We start from the raw sequence: 15,727 nt of genomic DNA on the forward strand, positions 1-15,727 counted from the left end.
CCTCTGTCGTACGGTAGTACCGTCTTGGGACCACCAATTGTTCATGTGTGAGCCGCGCTACACATTCCCGCACTGGCTGATGACTTGACGTTAACTCCTATGGCTTGGCACAGATCTAGCAAGGCAAATATATATTGCTGTCGTGTCTCGTCAAGGCCTTGCAACTCATGACGAACACAGGTGTCGCAAAGAACAACATGATGGCTGTTACTAAGACAAATTGGTGCTGCTCAAAGACGTTCTTGCGGGAGACGTTGAATTGAAGCCGCAGCGTCGACCAAAGGGTCCAGAACCTGCCAATTTTCGAGCTTTTCACACCACTAAGGTGATTGTGCATCCCTTACGCATATAATAGTGCTTACATCACTGCCTCTTTACCTTGATCATGGCCTCGGTCTCCTCCGCACTCAGTATGCGTCCTTGCAACTCTTTCTCCACCTCCAACCCAAGTTCTTTCACACGTTCACGGTCCAATCCAATTAGTGCAATGTGTGCCCCTGGCTGAAGGAGTGGGTAAGAGCCTATCCGGATATTCTCAGGCTTAACGCGATTCTGTAGAGCTGTAAGGAATGGCGCAATGGACGATTCCGGAAGTCTTCAAGGATCATCAGGAGCTTGATCCAGCAGCGATGCAGGAATAACGTCAATGACTTACGGAGTAAAGACTTGAAGCCGGAAGGGACGCGCATCTTCCGTGGGCAAAGGCAAGAAAGGCTTCAAGTTGTCCAAAAGCTTCTGGAAAAGTGATGGGATTCCTGGAAATATGCATAGCTTGCCTTCCAGTCGAACAACAGGCTGAAAATCCATCTTAGTGCACGATATCACGCAAAGAGATGGGAATACACACAACCCATATGTCGCTAGCGACCAAAAGGACCTCGCCAGCTTCCGGAAATAGTGCCATACGTCTACGAGCGGTGCGTTGCTCCTCGCTCTGCTGCGTGATCCATGTGCGGTGTCGGCTGGATTCTTCCATACGCATGATAGTTTCATCATGGTATTTGAGCTCTTGTCCGAAAGACTTTGCGAGCGAGGCGTATGTGATATCTCGAAATGGAGGCATTCAGACCTCCGATTGTCATAACAGGGGTTGATGCACTATACCATCGTGAGTGGGCCCTATACCACCAGAGGTGATGACGAAATCATATTTCTGGACCATCCTTCGGCTAGCCTCAATACTAAAAATCCATGTTATCTCTTCTGATGATGACAAGGACGAACTGACTTACATCTCGAGCTCGTCGTCTGCAATCACCTCAATTTTCTGGCTGCATTGTTGCACATGAAATAAGTGGGGATGGAAATGCTAAAGAAATCCTCACAGCTCAATACCATTCTCGAAACAGAAGCGCGCAAAGTAATTCGAGTTACGGTCCAACGTGTTCCCATTCAGGATTTCGTCTCTATAGTGTCGCCATAACTTTAGCTGTGTGCTTTACCACACAAGATGGGACATACCCAATGATGAGAGCAGCAGCAGTCTTGATGTACCGTCCTTCTCCAAGTGGATTCTTCGGAATTGGGGAAATTGGGAAATTCATGACCGGAGCCGGAGGTTTTGGAAGTGGGTTCTCCCCAACTTGAGAAGCTCCCGCAGCCGAGGGGGGCACTGGCGGTGATGAAGACATGGTCTACACCGATAACCGGAGCAAATAAAGTATCTAAGAGTCAACTGATGACCGATGACAGTTAAATAATGTCGAAGAATGGGGGTGAGAGTTGACGTTGAGCGCCAGGTTGGAAGTCACATGTGAGATTCAGTGAGAAATGGTACGCACGACCTAAATTAAATTGCTCCTTACTAATTATCAGTAGGAGACAAGCTCAAGATAGAGGTCGGGGGGCCGATCCCGAAAACCGAATGCTGGACTATGAATTGCTAGTCACCCATAGCCTGAGTCAAGCCACATACAGGGAAGACCAAGTTATAATTACAACTTGAACACACCTGCCAGCGACCTAATCGATAGACTCAGTGCGACATTCATAAATGATATCCACGCATGACTGGCCAGATACGCAAGAGTTGGTCAGTGCAGACTCCAGAGGGTTCTAAAAAGGCATGCGGGGGGTCGACTGCAATACATATGACGTAAAATTCGCACGATGTTTTGGAAATTTTGGTTGTAGCTATATTCAAGCCGAACATTCTTGCGCGTCACTGCCGTCTGTCTATTCCTCCACCATGGCTACTACCTCTTCAACCTCCTACTTCGAGAGAATACAGGACTTCGTGGCTGAAAATAAAAAGGTGGTTGTTATAGGAACAGCTGCTGCCGCGCTCGCTGTTGGAGGTGTCATTTACTATGCTTCCACTTCGCGCGGTCCAGGTGGTGACTTGGAGAAGGGTAAGGCGAGGGATAAAAAGAAGTCTTCAAAGAAGAGGAAGACCGTCAATGATTCAGACGGCCCCCTACTTGAGGAGATAAAGCCAAAAGTTGCTGACGAAGGTCAGTATTACTACAATTTGGAAGCTCGTGCTCACCACCAAATAGAGGATGCACTATCAGTGGAAGAGATCGCCAAAATGTCAGTGGAGGTCAGTACTTTCGATGCGCACTTTATCTGTTCACTTCAACATAAGAATTTCACAGGAGCGCACAACGTTGGCAGGTACACTCAAGACACGAGGTAACACGCTTTACCAAAACCGAAAGTTCCAGCAGGCAGTAGACATGTATACGCGTGCAATCCAGGTGGCAACCAAATCAGAGCCCGTGTACTACAGCAACCGTGCGGCATGTGCGTTCCTCCCGTCAATATCACCGTGACGCATGTCTTACTCGCTTATCAGGTTACATGAACTTGACACCCCCTAAGTATGATTTGGTGGTCCAGGACTGTGATGAAGCGTTGCGCGCTGATGCCAGCTATGTAAAAGCGCTGAACAGACGTGCCAATGCTCTTGAATCCTTGTCCAGAAACCAGGAGGCTCTGCGGGATTTCACTGCTGCTACTATCTTGGATAAATTCCAAAATGAGTCGGCTGCACAGGCTGTGGAACGCATTTTGAAGAAGATTGCCACCGAGAAAGCTGCTGTCATCCTTAGCGTGAGTATGACAATGCGGGAATCACTGATACATACTTACTCATTGGCGTTTAGACACGCGAACCTCGACTTCCCTCATTCACATTTGTTTCAGCTTACTTTGCGGCATTCCGTGTCCGTATGTACATTCACTTCCATCACTTTTATCTCTGCAAGCTAATCTTGCACAGGACCCCTGCCCACACTCCCGGAGAACCCATCAACTGGTGATAATACTCTTCTACTCGCATTGCAAGCATTAGCAGCTGCCGACTATGCGCACGCTGTCTCGCTCGTGAATGAGGCAATGGAGCAGGGTATTTCATGGGAGATTGGCAAAGCCGAAGCTCTCAACCTTCGCGGCACTTTCAAGTCAGCTGCTCCTTACTCTGAAATGCACCGACTAAGTTTTGTATAGGTTCCTTATGGGTGACGTGTCTGGCGCTAAGGATGACCTGTACGAATCCGTCAAAATCTATCCCTCCTTGACACAAAGCTGGGTGAAGATCGCGAGCGTACACATGGAGCAAGGCGAGGGTACGAAGGCCTTTGAGTGTTTTGAGGAAGCGATCAAGCACAACCCCCAGGACCCCGACATCTATTACCACCGTGGACAAGGTGAGCAATTTGTTTTCTGCATGGCCAACCGTCACTCATAGATTCGTAGTTCTCTTTATCACCAATGAGTTTAAGGATGCCGCAGACAACTACACCAAATCCAGCGAGCTTGATGACACATTTGTATTCTCGCATATCCAACTTGCCGTCGCCCTGTACAAGATGGGTGAACTCGCGCGCAGTATGGCGACTTTCCGACGGACGATGACAAATTTCCCTCAGAGGAGCGAGCCTCAGAACTACTAGTGAGTAGCTACATTCGATGATAACTTTCATTTAATGACTTGGCAGTGGCGAGCTGTTGTTGGATCAACAGCGTTTCGTGGATGCCGTTGATAAGTTTGATCGTGCTGTGGAGCTCGAGCGTGCTAAGTATGATTTTTCTCTTTCTCTCCAATACATCGACTTACTTCCACTCAACCAGACCTCCTCCGATGAACGTTCTCCCTCTTGTTAACAAGGGCCTTGCCATCTACCAATGGAAACAAGACATCGCTGCTGCGGAACGGTGCTGCGATGAAGCCTTGAGAATTGATCCTGAGTGCGAGCCTGCAGTCGCCACGCTTGCCCAATTGTCATTGCAACAGGGCAAGATTGACCGCGCTGTTGAGATGTTCGAGAGGCAAGCGGAACTGGCGCGCAGTGAGCCAGAGCTGATTAATGCCCTTACATACCAATATGTGAGTCGATGTGAGCGCATCTGCTTATTCTGATCTAATCAGGCGGTTTACAGGCAAGTACGGCACAGTTGGAGTTCACACGCAACTACCCCGAGATGGCGGAGCAGTTGGCACAGATCGCGAGGTCGATGGCAGTGTGAAAGTGGATATTTACTTTTACCTCCTCTCCCTGTTCGCCGCTGTCCGATTATTTTACAGCGCAGAAGAAAGGGGTTGATGGGGTCCCGGAGGTCATCTTGAACATCGAAAGGACTAATTAGATTGCTCAAGTTATCGGTTTTTAATGCTTAACACATCTTTCTCCTTATCTTCTAACGCACACCATTTCCAATACCACGCTCACTCCACTCATTCCTTCTACTGATTTGAAAGTTTGGCATGATTTAACAAAGCATCCCGGCGATGAGCTTGTAGATAGCAAACACTACAAGCAATTCATAGGAACATGAGACATCCGAGTTCATACATGATCAGGAACTCGCCTGAGACACTGTGGTTCCTCGGGACATGGCCTCGACAAACCACGGAGTTTCACAGTCAATCATGTTCAAACACCGGTCCTGCTGTTTAATTGAGCAGTAATAGCTGAGCTCTTGAATCTCTCGTCAGATAACAACTTAATATGATACGACCGGTGTCCTTGATCTCGAAACTCTCTTCGATGACAAAGCATTGTAACTTCTCGAAACAGTTCGAGGGATACCACAGCGTTCCTCGAAATTATTCAAAATGCCGACATATTTATGAATGATCATCAGAATAACCACGAGCGATACCACTGCGGCCTTGCTCTAGGACAGATGGAGAATCTTCTCCAATTTTAGCTTCTAGCCCTTGATAGGAGCGGGAGTGAAGAAACAATGCTGCGCCACATATTATACGAGGAGCATCATACGACAGCAGATCACTCACCTGCCGCACTATCAGCTGATTTTGAGAGAGCACCATCTTGGTTTCGGAGAGTAAGGGCAGCTGACGTTTCCTCGGTTAGGGTCTCATTGCCTTCAGCTTTGGGATGTAAGATGCAGTTAAGTACGTCGAGAGATCGTGCTTACCGCCGTAGCGTTTTGCTTGTCGGTATTTTCCAGTAATCAAGGAGAAAGTCGGTTGATCTGAATCGCCCCCATTATCTTCAGTAGGGGTGCCTAGATGCCATGTATAAAGAGTTATACCACAACACTGTTGGAAGCGTACCAATATCATTTTCAGAGTCTCCAGCGAGTATTTTCTCGAAATCTAGCACGTATCGCCCACTCCAAGTGCCTTCAGCTTGAAGTGCAACCTCGAGTTCAAAAGGGGTAACGATCGGTCTCAAAAATTCCTTTGCGTCACAGAGTGAGTGATTCGTAGACTTCCACAAGGCAGGCCAACCTTGGAATCTATCACACTATTTTCAGGACATGCGATCAAAACAAAACACTCGATCTCCATGAAATTCGCGAGCTTCGCAGGATTCAGCTTGCCGACGCTAATCGTATAGCTTTTCTTCTGTGCGCGAGCTAGAAGCTTTCTGACGTGGGCAATGAGGGGTAGATATGATGCTAGTGATGTATGTTAGTGATTACAAAGATGACGAGAAATAAAAGTACTAACTAACTCCAAGAGTGCCTATAAGGATACCAAAAACATCTGCATCTCGTGCCCTCTGGACCATCGCGAAGCGTCGCATTAACAATTTATTAGTCCTATGCGATTGCAAGTGAGCCGATCTCGTAGAGGGGTCGTATGCATACACCTGAAAAGACTCATAAGATGCCAATATCAGATAATATTATGGCAATTTACCTCGCAATGAGAGTGCGTGATCAATAAATTTGTAAGGTTGAGGCTTTCGCCACCAATATATGCGATAATGACATTCGTGAAACCATCTTCATTGGACTCTGCACCAGTCTGCTCGGAAGTTTTGGAACTTTGCACGGTGGTCTTAGGATCAAGCCTAGTTGGAAGTGGGTCGTGCAAGACCCTAGTATTCAGGCTCTGCAGTTCATTCTGCAGCCTATGGGCAATCACGTCTGCGTTACTGGTAAGATTATGTTGCATAGCAGCATCTCAAGAAGAAACTTGAATCACCTGCACGGCAGGAATATCCAACATCGTAGCGAAGTAAAACGGTCGGTCCATTATTACTGTTACTGGTTGTATATTGCTGTAATTGAGTCGTTAAACATTGACCGAGTTGGTCGATACAATCATCGACATCAATAGGCTTCTTTCCAAAGACATAGACTACAGGCAGCCTAGAAGGCCTATAGTAGAACATCACATTGCATTCAATCGGGGATGAGTCTCGGGCACGCACTGGCTTAAACAACCGTGGCCGTAATGGACGATTAGGTCTGCATCGACGTGTTGTGCCGCAACCTCGTCAACACAGCAACTGGAGTTCGAAGCGGGTCAAAATATGCCTTTTTCACCGAGTAGAGACTTACCTTCCGTAGGAAGTGTCGGCTAAAACGTAGATGTCATGGCCCTCGCCTGCTTTACTTTTGAGTAGACGGTAGATTGGGACAGAATGACACAAAAGTTCATCAGGAAACTGAAGAGCTATCTATGCTAGTATGAGCTATGATCAGCCTTGGTAAAGCAGGATGGATCGATCTCACTCGTTTGAAGTTCCCTTCTACGATCGCAGCTACTGTTCGTTCGATCTCGTAAATTTCAAGGAAGTCGGACGGAGCTATGTTTTGCGTATTAGATGAATCTATATTCAACTCTATGGTGCGAGTAATCGCATCCTCTCCTGAGGCCGAGAAAGTAGAGACAGCGGGAACGTCTGTCATCTGTGTTTGTGTAGCCCTAGGGTTAATAGGCCATAAGCGACGATCCGAGTCAGGAATCAGAAGCAAGGAACTCTTGGCGGGACTTGCCGAGATTGACAAGCCTCGTCTGCTATGTACAAAAATTACAGATACTAGCGTCCTTCATGTCTGTCATGCAGCCTCACAGGGTGCTGTTTATTCCGGAGTTACTGGGAATCATCTTTAGCTTTGTGGACGAAGATGACTATGTGAACAATGCGTGTGTTTGCAAGCAATGGTCAGAAATTGCTCTGGACATCATTTGGAAAGAGGTAGACGGTCTTTCCAGGCTTCTTACTCTCTTGAGGCCATACAAGATAACGGGACGGTACAACGTGCGTCATCCTGTTTTCTTTACCATTCTCCTGTTCATTTTGTTTTTGGTTCGATATCAAGTTCTTCGATGGACTGCCAGACTCAAGGGACTGGACAAGATTCCAGAGGTATGCCAACCGCGTGCGCATTCTGCGATTTCAGCAGGACACAGACATAGACTATTCTGGCCTGCTCGATGATATGGCCAGGACGAGGACAACCCTCGATATGCTTCCGAACCTGCATACTTTGGAGTGGATCTACGAAGATGTCGACTGCATGGAACGAGCCACACTATTCATGCATCAGCGCCTGAGGCACCTCATTATATCTGCGCCTCCTTTACGCCACAAAGATAAAGTTTCATTTTTTCTCGATGTTTGCGTCCGTGCGCCACGCCTCCATTCACTTGATCTCCGTGTTCCCTACCGCGTGCAACACATTGAGACGGCCATCCTAGAACTTCTTCGAAGTCTTCCGGATCTGAAAACGATCATTTTCCCCGAATTTTTCCTCACGTCGAGCATCGTATCTGAGCTTTCGCGGATGAAGCACATCAACATCGTTCAATTCGAGTATGGGCATGAGCAAGGGTTTGGTGAAGAAAAGGATGTGGACGTCTTTGCTCCTGTCCTTGAGGAAGGAGCATTTCCCGCACTGTGGGACCTGGCCGTCACTGCTCGCATTGAACATGTCATGCGATTCATGAATGCGGACTTTGCGCCCATCAATATCACATCCCTATACATCAACACCTATGTTGAACATGAACCCGAAGAATTACACACGTTGCTCGTTATGCTTTCAGAGCGATGCCGCGGTCTCTCCCAATTGTACATCTTACTGGCGCACTACGTCGCTGGAGAATCGGAGTTAGTCCCCGCAAAGCAAATCACGTTCAACACACTTGCACCACTACTTTCGTTCCCGAATCTTGGTACATTCCAGGTCATGCACAAATACCCGGTAAACATTACTCTGGAGGAGATCGAGGAACTTGCATGCCGGTGGCCGTCTCTCGAGAGTCTAACTCTGAATGAGGAACCACTTATCATGCACGATTTTACACTTGATTTGCGAGCTCTCATCCCCTTTGCCCTCCACTGCCCAAAACTGCGCCGGCTAGGTCTTTTCATTGATGCCAACCCTTCAAAGATCCCTCCCACGCTAGAATTGAAGCCCTTTGCAGCCCTTTGTTTCTTGTCTGTAGGAACGTCACGAGCGCAGGACCCGGAAGCCGTCGCTGCGTTTTTGAGTCACCTGTGTCCACCCAAATGCAAACTCGAAGTTGGCGTAACCTGGACATCGTTTGGTGTCCGTTCGTGTCGTTTGCTTGATGATTCTTTGCGGGTGGAGATAACAAAACGTTTTCATCCTTGGAATAGCGCTAGGAATATCTTACCTATCCTTATTCAACTCCGGAGGGAGGAAAGGGAGAAATCGAGGGCTCTGCAAGTGGAAGTTGAGGATCTGAGGACCAGGACCCACTTGTTGATGGACAAGACTGACATAAAAGCCAACGATTCGTGCATCGTTGCATAAGTGCTGTGGCTTGCTAATGCGTCTGGACTCGAACATTACTGATTATTTAAATTATCAGCTGAAACACATTGCAGATATACACTCCTTGGAGATGCTTCATATGTGATCACCCCGAATATATCTTTGTTCTCGACCAACTATCACGTTAACTTGTTATAATTGTTTCTTTGGAAATATGTTATGGCTAGAATACCGAATGTGTCGTACTGACATCCGGCGGGGATTTGCACGACTGAAAATTCTAAACGTAATGAGGAAATCTCCAGACCGCTGATGGACTGATAGCCTTTGGACGACATCAGCGGGTTAGATCGTGCTACAGAGTGCTACGGAGCGCTTCGTAGCACTCTGTAATCATGTGTAATGAATTACGTTTCCCTGATGGAGATAATATGACCTGTTCGGACATATAACATCAATCAGAACTTTGAATTCCCTTCTCCACGATGATCCCGCAAAACGATGTAATAATATCCAAGGCAGTCCATTGAACATCTAAGCGTACAGCTACAGTAGTATCGATACAAAGCAGTTTCGTTAACGTTAAAGACGAGGGGGGCGTGATCATGAATGTAATGCTATGTAAGTTGTTGTGAATTAGATTTGCGGTGGTTTGAAGGAATGGATATCCGGGGTTGCATAGATGTGTCAAATGAAGGTAGTTGGTAGAGTTCATAGTGAGCATCGCTTGGTGATATGCGGTAGTTTGTAGGCGGTGAAGACGACGGTCTTGTGCGATCTGAGCATCTTGAGATGTTCGAATCCGAAGTGAACTGGTTTGTAGGTAACAAGGGAGACCAAGACGATTTACTTGGTGCTCGGGGTGCTCGAATGGTTTCTCCAGGTGGGAAAGAGGTCAGGCCAGTAAGAGATGAAATAGTATAAGGGGAGGGAGTTTGTGACCGTTGAGAGTATTCTGGCTCATCAGGGAATTCGCTGGGCTCGGGATAATTCGGTGTTGGAGTGGGGGGTGGTTCGTCTATCGCCTGAGAGAAAATTGATATAAGACAGAGGGAAAGAAGGAGGGTGGCTGCAGCGTACCCATGGGTTAGGAACCATAGGAACAGGGTAGCGCGACCACGAGAGTCCGTCAAGGTCACTGAATTCAGTCTTAACTGACGCAAATGACATTAGGAGAGCTTGGTTGAGCGCCTTTGTGGACAGTAAGCGCTGTAGACCGTTGAAGAGAATTAATAGCTACGCACTTCAGGCATTACAAGTGCCTCTTGTTCCCAGCGTTGCTGCTCTAGCTCTTCGAGCCTGAGCCGCTCCATGCGAAGTTTACTACGGTCCGTAAGATTGGCTGGTTGAGCAGTCATAATGATGAGCTCAGAGACGGGTAGGATAGAGTGTTTTTGAGGTGGCGGAGCGGTAATCCAGCCGTTATATATCGCCGACGCTTTTGTTGGGACAAAAAAGCCAAAGATCAGCCACGCTACGTGCACAGCATATGTTTGTTTTAGTGGACCACAAGTAGTATGTAGTTTGAATTCGAATTTAGAGACACAACTGTAGTTAACACAAACAACTTCAAGAACATTCAATTGCTTAGGTCAAAGCTCAAATCTAAACGAGCGTGGTGATAGTCGGTGACAGCACTTGACTTGGTACTTTTTCATGCCGATCGGCATACCGTGATAGGTCCCGATTACGTGACAAATGTGACATGACGCGTAAAGACGCGGTCCATGGACTCGTCCGTCTCCGCTTGAAACCAGTCAACGCGACCTAGACGCGTCTAATCTCTCTCCCTTTCTCCTTGTTCTCTTTCTCTTGCGCTCATCATGTTGGAAGCAAGACTCCAAGAAGCAGCCCTTCTCAAGCGTTTGCTGGATTGTAAGCTATATTCTCGTAAACACTCGTGGCGGGACTCATTCGTCAAAATTTCGTAGCCATTAAAGAGTTGGTAACAGACGCTAACTTTGAGTGCAATGAGGAAGGAATCGTAGGCTTTGTTCCACCAGCACTCATTTCATTATGATGATGCGGCTTTTAGAACCTTCAAGCCATGGACAACTCCCATGTAGCCCTCGTTGCTGTCAAGCTTGAAGCAACAGGTTTCAAAAAGTACCGCTGTGACCGCCCAATGCCTCTGGGTGTCAATCTCAACTCCCTCACAAAAGTACTCAAGTGTGCCAAGGATGATGACATCTGTATCATCAAGGCGTCTGATGATGCCGACGTTCTGAACCTTGTCTACGAAGCAAGAAGTGAGCCCTTTTTGTCATATTCCAAAACGACCATGTCCATGAACGAGCGTACACCAAGGTTCTGACCGAATTGCGGAGTATGACATGAAACTCATGGACATCGATGCCGAGACCCTTGGTATCCCAGATACAGAGTACGATGCACGAGTTACCATGACCGCATCGGAATTCACGAGGATTGTCCGAGACTTGTCACAACTTGGCGAGTCTGTACGGATTGAGGTTTCGAAGGAAGGTGTGCGCTTTGCAAGTGAAGGCGAAGCCGCAAACGGTAACGTACTGTTGAAGCAAACTGAGGCTGCCCGAGAAAAGTACGCCAACTATGGCAAGGAAGACGAAGAGGCTAAGGAAGAAGACGACGAAGACGATGAAGAAGGAAGCAGCAGTAAAAAGAAAATCAAGAAAGAAAAGAATATGAAGAAAGAAGATGCTGACGTTGAGATGGAAGGCGAGGATGAAGATGAAGAACAGGAAGAGTTCAAACCTAAGTCAGATGATGAAGGTGAGGAGGAACAGGATGAGGATGAGGAAGATAAAAAGAGTAGCAAGAAGCGCAAGAAAGCACCCGCAAAGGTGAGTTGTCATCTTTCCAATTTTCATTCCACTCTTTGACCAGTGCTCTAGTCTAACGGCAAGCCCGCCAAGAAAGTGAAGAAGTCGGACGAAACTCCCACAGATGGAGGGGTCCTCATCGAAATGAATCAACACGTATCGTTAACGTTCAGCTTAAAATACCTCGTCAACTTCTCAAAGAGCTCAGCACTATCAAACACGGTCCAGCTCATGATGAGCAACGACGTGCCACTTCTCGTACGTCTAGTTCTCAACGTTGCTCGATTGTTCTTAACAAACTGTGCTATGGTCAGGTATCTTACAAGTTTGGACAAGGCGAGATCAAGTACTACCTCGCACCAAAAATCGGCGAGGAGTAAATTGTATACCACCCATCCTGCACGTCAATCTGATTTTGTATCTATGATAATTCATCGCGTTTCGTGCTTTTTGTGTACAATAAGGTTGAGACAACTGTGCATTCTAATAATACCATGATATAAATTGTAAAAAATCTAGTTCATATCCTCCACAGATCTTGGTTCCCTGAGTCCAAACCACTCCGGAATCAGCTCCCATACCTCCAGCCTTGCCTTCCTAACGGCATCCACAAATTCAGTCTTACATACTGAGCACATTCTCAGCCCGCACGTCTTCACCCCATCTGAAAAATCAGTCCTTTCCAACATTTCCGCAGCTTGTAGAAGTGTGTATAGCGGATCTGCGTCGCGTCCGCATGCAATCCCACCGACAGAACGCAGAACGTTGAGGTGTATGAAGTAGAAAGATTCAACGCAGTGCACGGCACTCAACTTTCCCACGTTTGCACAGTTGGTGGACGGACGGTCGCGAAGTGCAGATTCGAGGAAGGTATGTATGTACAACTGCGCAGCCTCGCGACCCAGGAACACAGCGTACAGATGATCGTCTGAGAGGCGGGCAAGCTGACCTTCGGGGTCGCCTTCAGTGAAGAAAATTGGCGGCGGACCACGAGTGCCGTTGAGGATCTTGCTGGGGCCGTAACGTGAGAGGTCATAGAACGCACTGGGGAGGAAAGTGTCGAGGTTGAGCTCGTAAGCGAGTTGAAGCATTAGGATGGGGTGGGGGAAGATCTCGCGGGGGTTGTAGCGGCCCTCACGATCTGTCCCGTCGTGCTCCCTGCGATCCCATTCCGGGAGTGACGTGGACCAGTCTATCGCAAGACGAGCGATGCAGCGTTCGCGTAGGTGCTCGATGAAGTATTTCGTGGAGAGACGAAGTACGGCAGAGATAGCAACGAAATCTGCTGCAGTATGCTTCTGGAAGTAGCTATGCATAACGCTGTAAGCATTGATTCTGAATCCCAGACAGCGCTAGATACTCACATTCCATCATACAAAGCGATAAGTAAGTGGTATAAATCTGTCGGACGGTCGTATAGCTCAACTGAAGGACAACCGTCAACGAGGTTCTGGTCGACGGGCTGTGGAACGGAAAACAAGTCACGGAACACCTCGGAGTGCCTTTCGAGTTGACCGTGGTGGACCTTGAAGGCTGCACAGTCGGCAATAAGGACGATATTGCCATCCGCAAACCAGATGTCAGATCGGATGAGAGCCTTGGGCGAAGTGTTGCCATGTGGACTACAGGGGCTGTCGCAATCCATAGCACGCCGAGTTGTTCAGGGCCCTTGAGCGCAGGGGAATTCTCGGAAGGCGAGCGGCAATTGAGGCTAAGGTAGTCTGCATTTCTTGCATTCAGGACGTTAAATAACTCCTGAATGTTTCAAACGAGACGGAGGGGAGATTTGACATTCGAAAGAAGCCTAGCAGACCGGGTACTTGTATTTTGATAGATAGTCGGATTCAAAATATGAGAGTGTGCGCCTGGGACAAACCCCGAGTCCCAACGATATTGCTGCAACGTGTTTGTACATATTTGCCATTTGGTGGTTTTCGCTCTCACTACCGTAATTTCTGAAGCTCTTGGGACACCGAAGACTTGCGCGCGAGGGCGGCGAGTAACATCAAACCCAAGAAATGCATATGCAACACAAATTAAAATCAGAAATGGTCCCTGTCGTCATAAATCATGAATCAAACGTGTTGCCACTTGTCACTGCCTTCGAGTCGTGGTTGTGTCAATCAGTCGATGGCGCACTGCAACGGGGCCCGGAGCTTCGCCTTTGGTATCACATCGCCAGGCCCTGGAAATGGTAGGTCAAGTTGAACTTCGTTTCTCCGTACGGGGACAGTAGGAAAAACTGACAGAGACAGAGGCTATGTATGCTCGCTTACTATGAACTGCCAATCAGGTGCGATGTGATGAATTTGCGTTGCTGAACGGTCAAGTTGCTCACTCCAGAGCTGACAATCAGATACTTAGCTATAGCCTACAATTCTGGCAAGTACTGCCAGATCTTGGCCAGGACGGTAAGTGAGTCCCCTACAATACTGTGGAGTGTGTTTGATGTTTGCATACAAAGTGTGCATGGTAGGCATCACTTTGATTTCGTCGAGGTACTTGCAATACTACTATGTGGCTGAGTACTGAGTCACTAATCAGTAGCGAATTAAAATCTGCTTTGTCAATGTCGATTGACGTGAACACTGCCGATGATCATCACCAGCCCGCAGCAATCTTAGGGGTCTCCCCTGGTCTCCCAGGTATTCTTCAGGTATCACTGCACGTCACTACCGTCTCACACATCAAGATGGCAGTATTGATTATCACCACCGTAATACATGCGACAGTGCAGGAGGTAGAGTATAAAGGTCGGTACGGTCATCGACAAAGCAGTCTAAAACTACACAAACCAACCCTCTTACAATATGTCTGAACAACTCTTCAAGTCTTTTGCTATCATCGGCGCAGGCCCTAACACCGGAATTCATATCGTGAAGGTGACATTCGTTATTATATTCTTGCAGCTATCGTCCTTAACCAGCTATCAGGCTTTCCTTGCCATTGGCGCCCCAATTCTCGTCATCGCACGGCCAGCTTCCACGAACGTCGCTGCGCTCCCTGCTGATGATCCAAACCTGACGGTTGTGCGCGCAGACTATACGTCTGCATCAGAGATCTCCACAGTTCTTCGCGAGTATAAAGTAGATGTTCTCATATCGACTGTCACACTTGTTTTCGGCGGCGTAGTCGGCCAGACTGTTCTCGCCGACGCTGCCAAGGAGGCAGGTGTGAAGCTCTTCCTACCCAGCGAGTTCGGCATCAAACCACAATTAGCCAAAGGTGGCTTAGCTTTTCAAAAGACTGACTTCGCAGGCAAGTAATAATAATAACATATCATAACATCAACTCATCCTCCATTCACAGTTTATGCAAAATCAATCGGACTACCAACTCTCCGCGTCTTCGTGAGTAGTCACTTGTTGGACGTCGTTTGAATAAGCACTGAATACGATAAATCGACTACAGAACGGATTGTTCTACGAATTCGTCCCCTGGCTCACCGCGCTGGCTGATACTGGCAAGTTCCATATCGTGAACAAAGGAGAAACGTCAGGGTCCTTCACTGCAGTATCCGATGTTGCAGGATACGTGGCTCATATCCTTACCACTCAACCTCCATCTCGTCTGCTTGATGTTGAAATTCAAATCGAGGGCCAAAGGGCAACACTCTCAGAAATTGGGGCCTTATATAAAGGCCGTGCACCTGTAGTATACTGCGATCACCTCCCTACGGAAGGCGTGGTAAACGCGCACTTCCGTACATTCTTTCAGAAGCATATTGAGGCCGGGGGAGGAAGTTGCGGGTGGAATCCTGTGACAGAGTCGGACGACGCGGAATCAGCTAGCAGGGATAACTCGCTTTGGGAGGGGCACCACTGGTTGACTGTTTCGGAGGCTCTTGCGTAGTAACTGGATTTAGGTAGTCAACTCTGGAGTTTCTATATCATGGGGCCCATACAGTATTTTCGCAATTTAGATGAATAACGCATTTCCCACTAGCAGTTAATTTATGACTAGACAGAACAGTATGA

At 47.7% G+C, this 15,727-nt stretch overlaps 8 protein-coding genes across 8 annotated transcripts; 4 read left to right on the plus strand and 4 right to left on the minus strand.

Moving 5' to 3' along the window:
* Positions 1–363: 363 nt before the first annotated feature.
* HD556DRAFT_1234525 (MoaB/Mog domain-containing protein) lies at positions 364–1,544 on the minus strand (the record flags this gene model as incomplete). Its single annotated transcript, XM_041297668.1, has 7 exons — positions 364–595; positions 656–795; positions 848–1,047; positions 1,105–1,181; positions 1,233–1,271; positions 1,326–1,406; positions 1,462–1,544. The coding sequence occupies 7 exons, from the start codon at positions 1,542–1,544 to the stop codon at positions 364–366; spliced, it is 852 nt and encodes a 283-aa protein (XP_041161928.1).
* Positions 1,545–2,188: 644 nt separating this feature from the next.
* On the plus strand, positions 2,189–4,470 carry HD556DRAFT_1307136 (ADP/ATP carrier receptor; the record flags this gene model as incomplete). The annotated part of the gene is made up of 10 exons (XM_041300001.1): positions 2,189–2,542; positions 2,598–2,745; positions 2,798–3,054; positions 3,108–3,171; positions 3,224–3,404; positions 3,451–3,650; positions 3,700–3,895; positions 3,942–4,022; positions 4,075–4,330; positions 4,384–4,470. The coding sequence occupies 10 exons, from the start codon at positions 2,189–2,191 to the stop codon at positions 4,468–4,470; spliced, it is 1,824 nt and encodes a 607-aa protein (XP_041161929.1).
* A 247-nt stretch (positions 4,471–4,717) lies between these two features.
* HD556DRAFT_300639 (putative diphthamide synthesis protein-domain-containing protein) lies at positions 4,718–7,380 on the minus strand. The gene is made up of 11 exons (XM_041310197.1): positions 6,937–7,380; positions 6,763–6,881; positions 6,633–6,710; positions 6,404–6,579; positions 6,116–6,345; positions 5,924–6,065; positions 5,702–5,871; positions 5,525–5,651; positions 5,386–5,475; positions 5,243–5,332; positions 4,718–5,193 (listed from the first exon to the last, which is right to left on the minus strand). The coding sequence occupies exons 1-11, from the start codon at positions 7,111–7,113 to the stop codon at positions 5,072–5,074; spliced, it is 1,521 nt and encodes a 506-aa protein (XP_041161930.1). The 5' UTR covers positions 7,114–7,380; the 3' UTR covers positions 4,718–5,071.
* On the plus strand, positions 7,186–9,430 carry HD556DRAFT_1535519 (uncharacterized protein). The gene is made up of 2 exons (XM_041309602.1): positions 7,186–7,466; positions 7,528–9,430. Exons 1-2 carry the CDS (start codon positions 7,257–7,259, stop codon positions 8,986–8,988), a joined length of 1,671 nt encoding a protein of 556 aa, XP_041161931.1. The 5' UTR covers positions 7,186–7,256; the 3' UTR covers positions 8,989–9,430.
* Positions 9,292–10,574, minus strand: HD556DRAFT_1361320 (uncharacterized protein). The gene is made up of 3 exons (XM_041302637.1): positions 10,194–10,574; positions 10,030–10,140; positions 9,292–9,974 (listed from the first exon to the last, which is right to left on the minus strand). The coding sequence occupies exons 1-3, from the start codon at positions 10,305–10,307 to the stop codon at positions 9,567–9,569; spliced, it is 633 nt and encodes a 210-aa protein (XP_041161932.1). The 5' UTR covers positions 10,308–10,574; the 3' UTR covers positions 9,292–9,566.
* A 136-nt stretch (positions 10,575–10,710) lies between these two features.
* On the plus strand, positions 10,711–12,224 carry HD556DRAFT_1361322 (proliferating cell nuclear antigen, N-terminal domain-containing protein). The gene is made up of 6 exons (XM_041302638.1): positions 10,711–10,824; positions 10,881–10,933; positions 10,985–11,198; positions 11,257–11,771; positions 11,823–12,008; positions 12,065–12,224. The coding sequence occupies exons 1-6, from the start codon at positions 10,773–10,775 to the stop codon at positions 12,128–12,130; spliced, it is 1,086 nt and encodes a 361-aa protein (XP_041161933.1). The 5' UTR covers positions 10,711–10,772; the 3' UTR covers positions 12,131–12,224.
* On the minus strand, positions 12,225–13,623 carry HD556DRAFT_1535522 (uncharacterized protein). The gene is made up of 2 exons (XM_041309603.1): positions 13,115–13,623; positions 12,225–13,058 (listed from the first exon to the last, which is right to left on the minus strand). The coding sequence occupies exons 1-2, from the start codon at positions 13,393–13,395 to the stop codon at positions 12,266–12,268; spliced, it is 1,074 nt and encodes a 357-aa protein (XP_041161934.1). The 5' UTR covers positions 13,396–13,623; the 3' UTR covers positions 12,225–12,265.
* A 657-nt stretch (positions 13,624–14,280) lies between these two features.
* HD556DRAFT_301262 (uncharacterized protein) lies at positions 14,281–15,695 on the plus strand. Its single transcript, XM_041310198.1, has 4 exons — positions 14,281–14,632; positions 14,684–15,008; positions 15,060–15,100; positions 15,162–15,695. The coding sequence occupies exons 1-4, from the start codon at positions 14,561–14,563 to the stop codon at positions 15,600–15,602; spliced, it is 879 nt and encodes a 292-aa protein (XP_041161935.1). The 5' UTR covers positions 14,281–14,560; the 3' UTR covers positions 15,603–15,695.
* Positions 15,696–15,727: the final 32 nt, after the last annotated feature.

The sequence above is a fragment of the Suillus plorans genome (genome assembly GCF_016647745.1).
Source record: "Suillus plorans strain S12 chromosome Unknown HD556scaffold_19, whole genome shotgun sequence".
In the NCBI taxonomy this organism is placed as follows: Eukaryota; Fungi; Basidiomycota; class Agaricomycetes; order Boletales; family Suillaceae; genus Suillus; species Suillus plorans.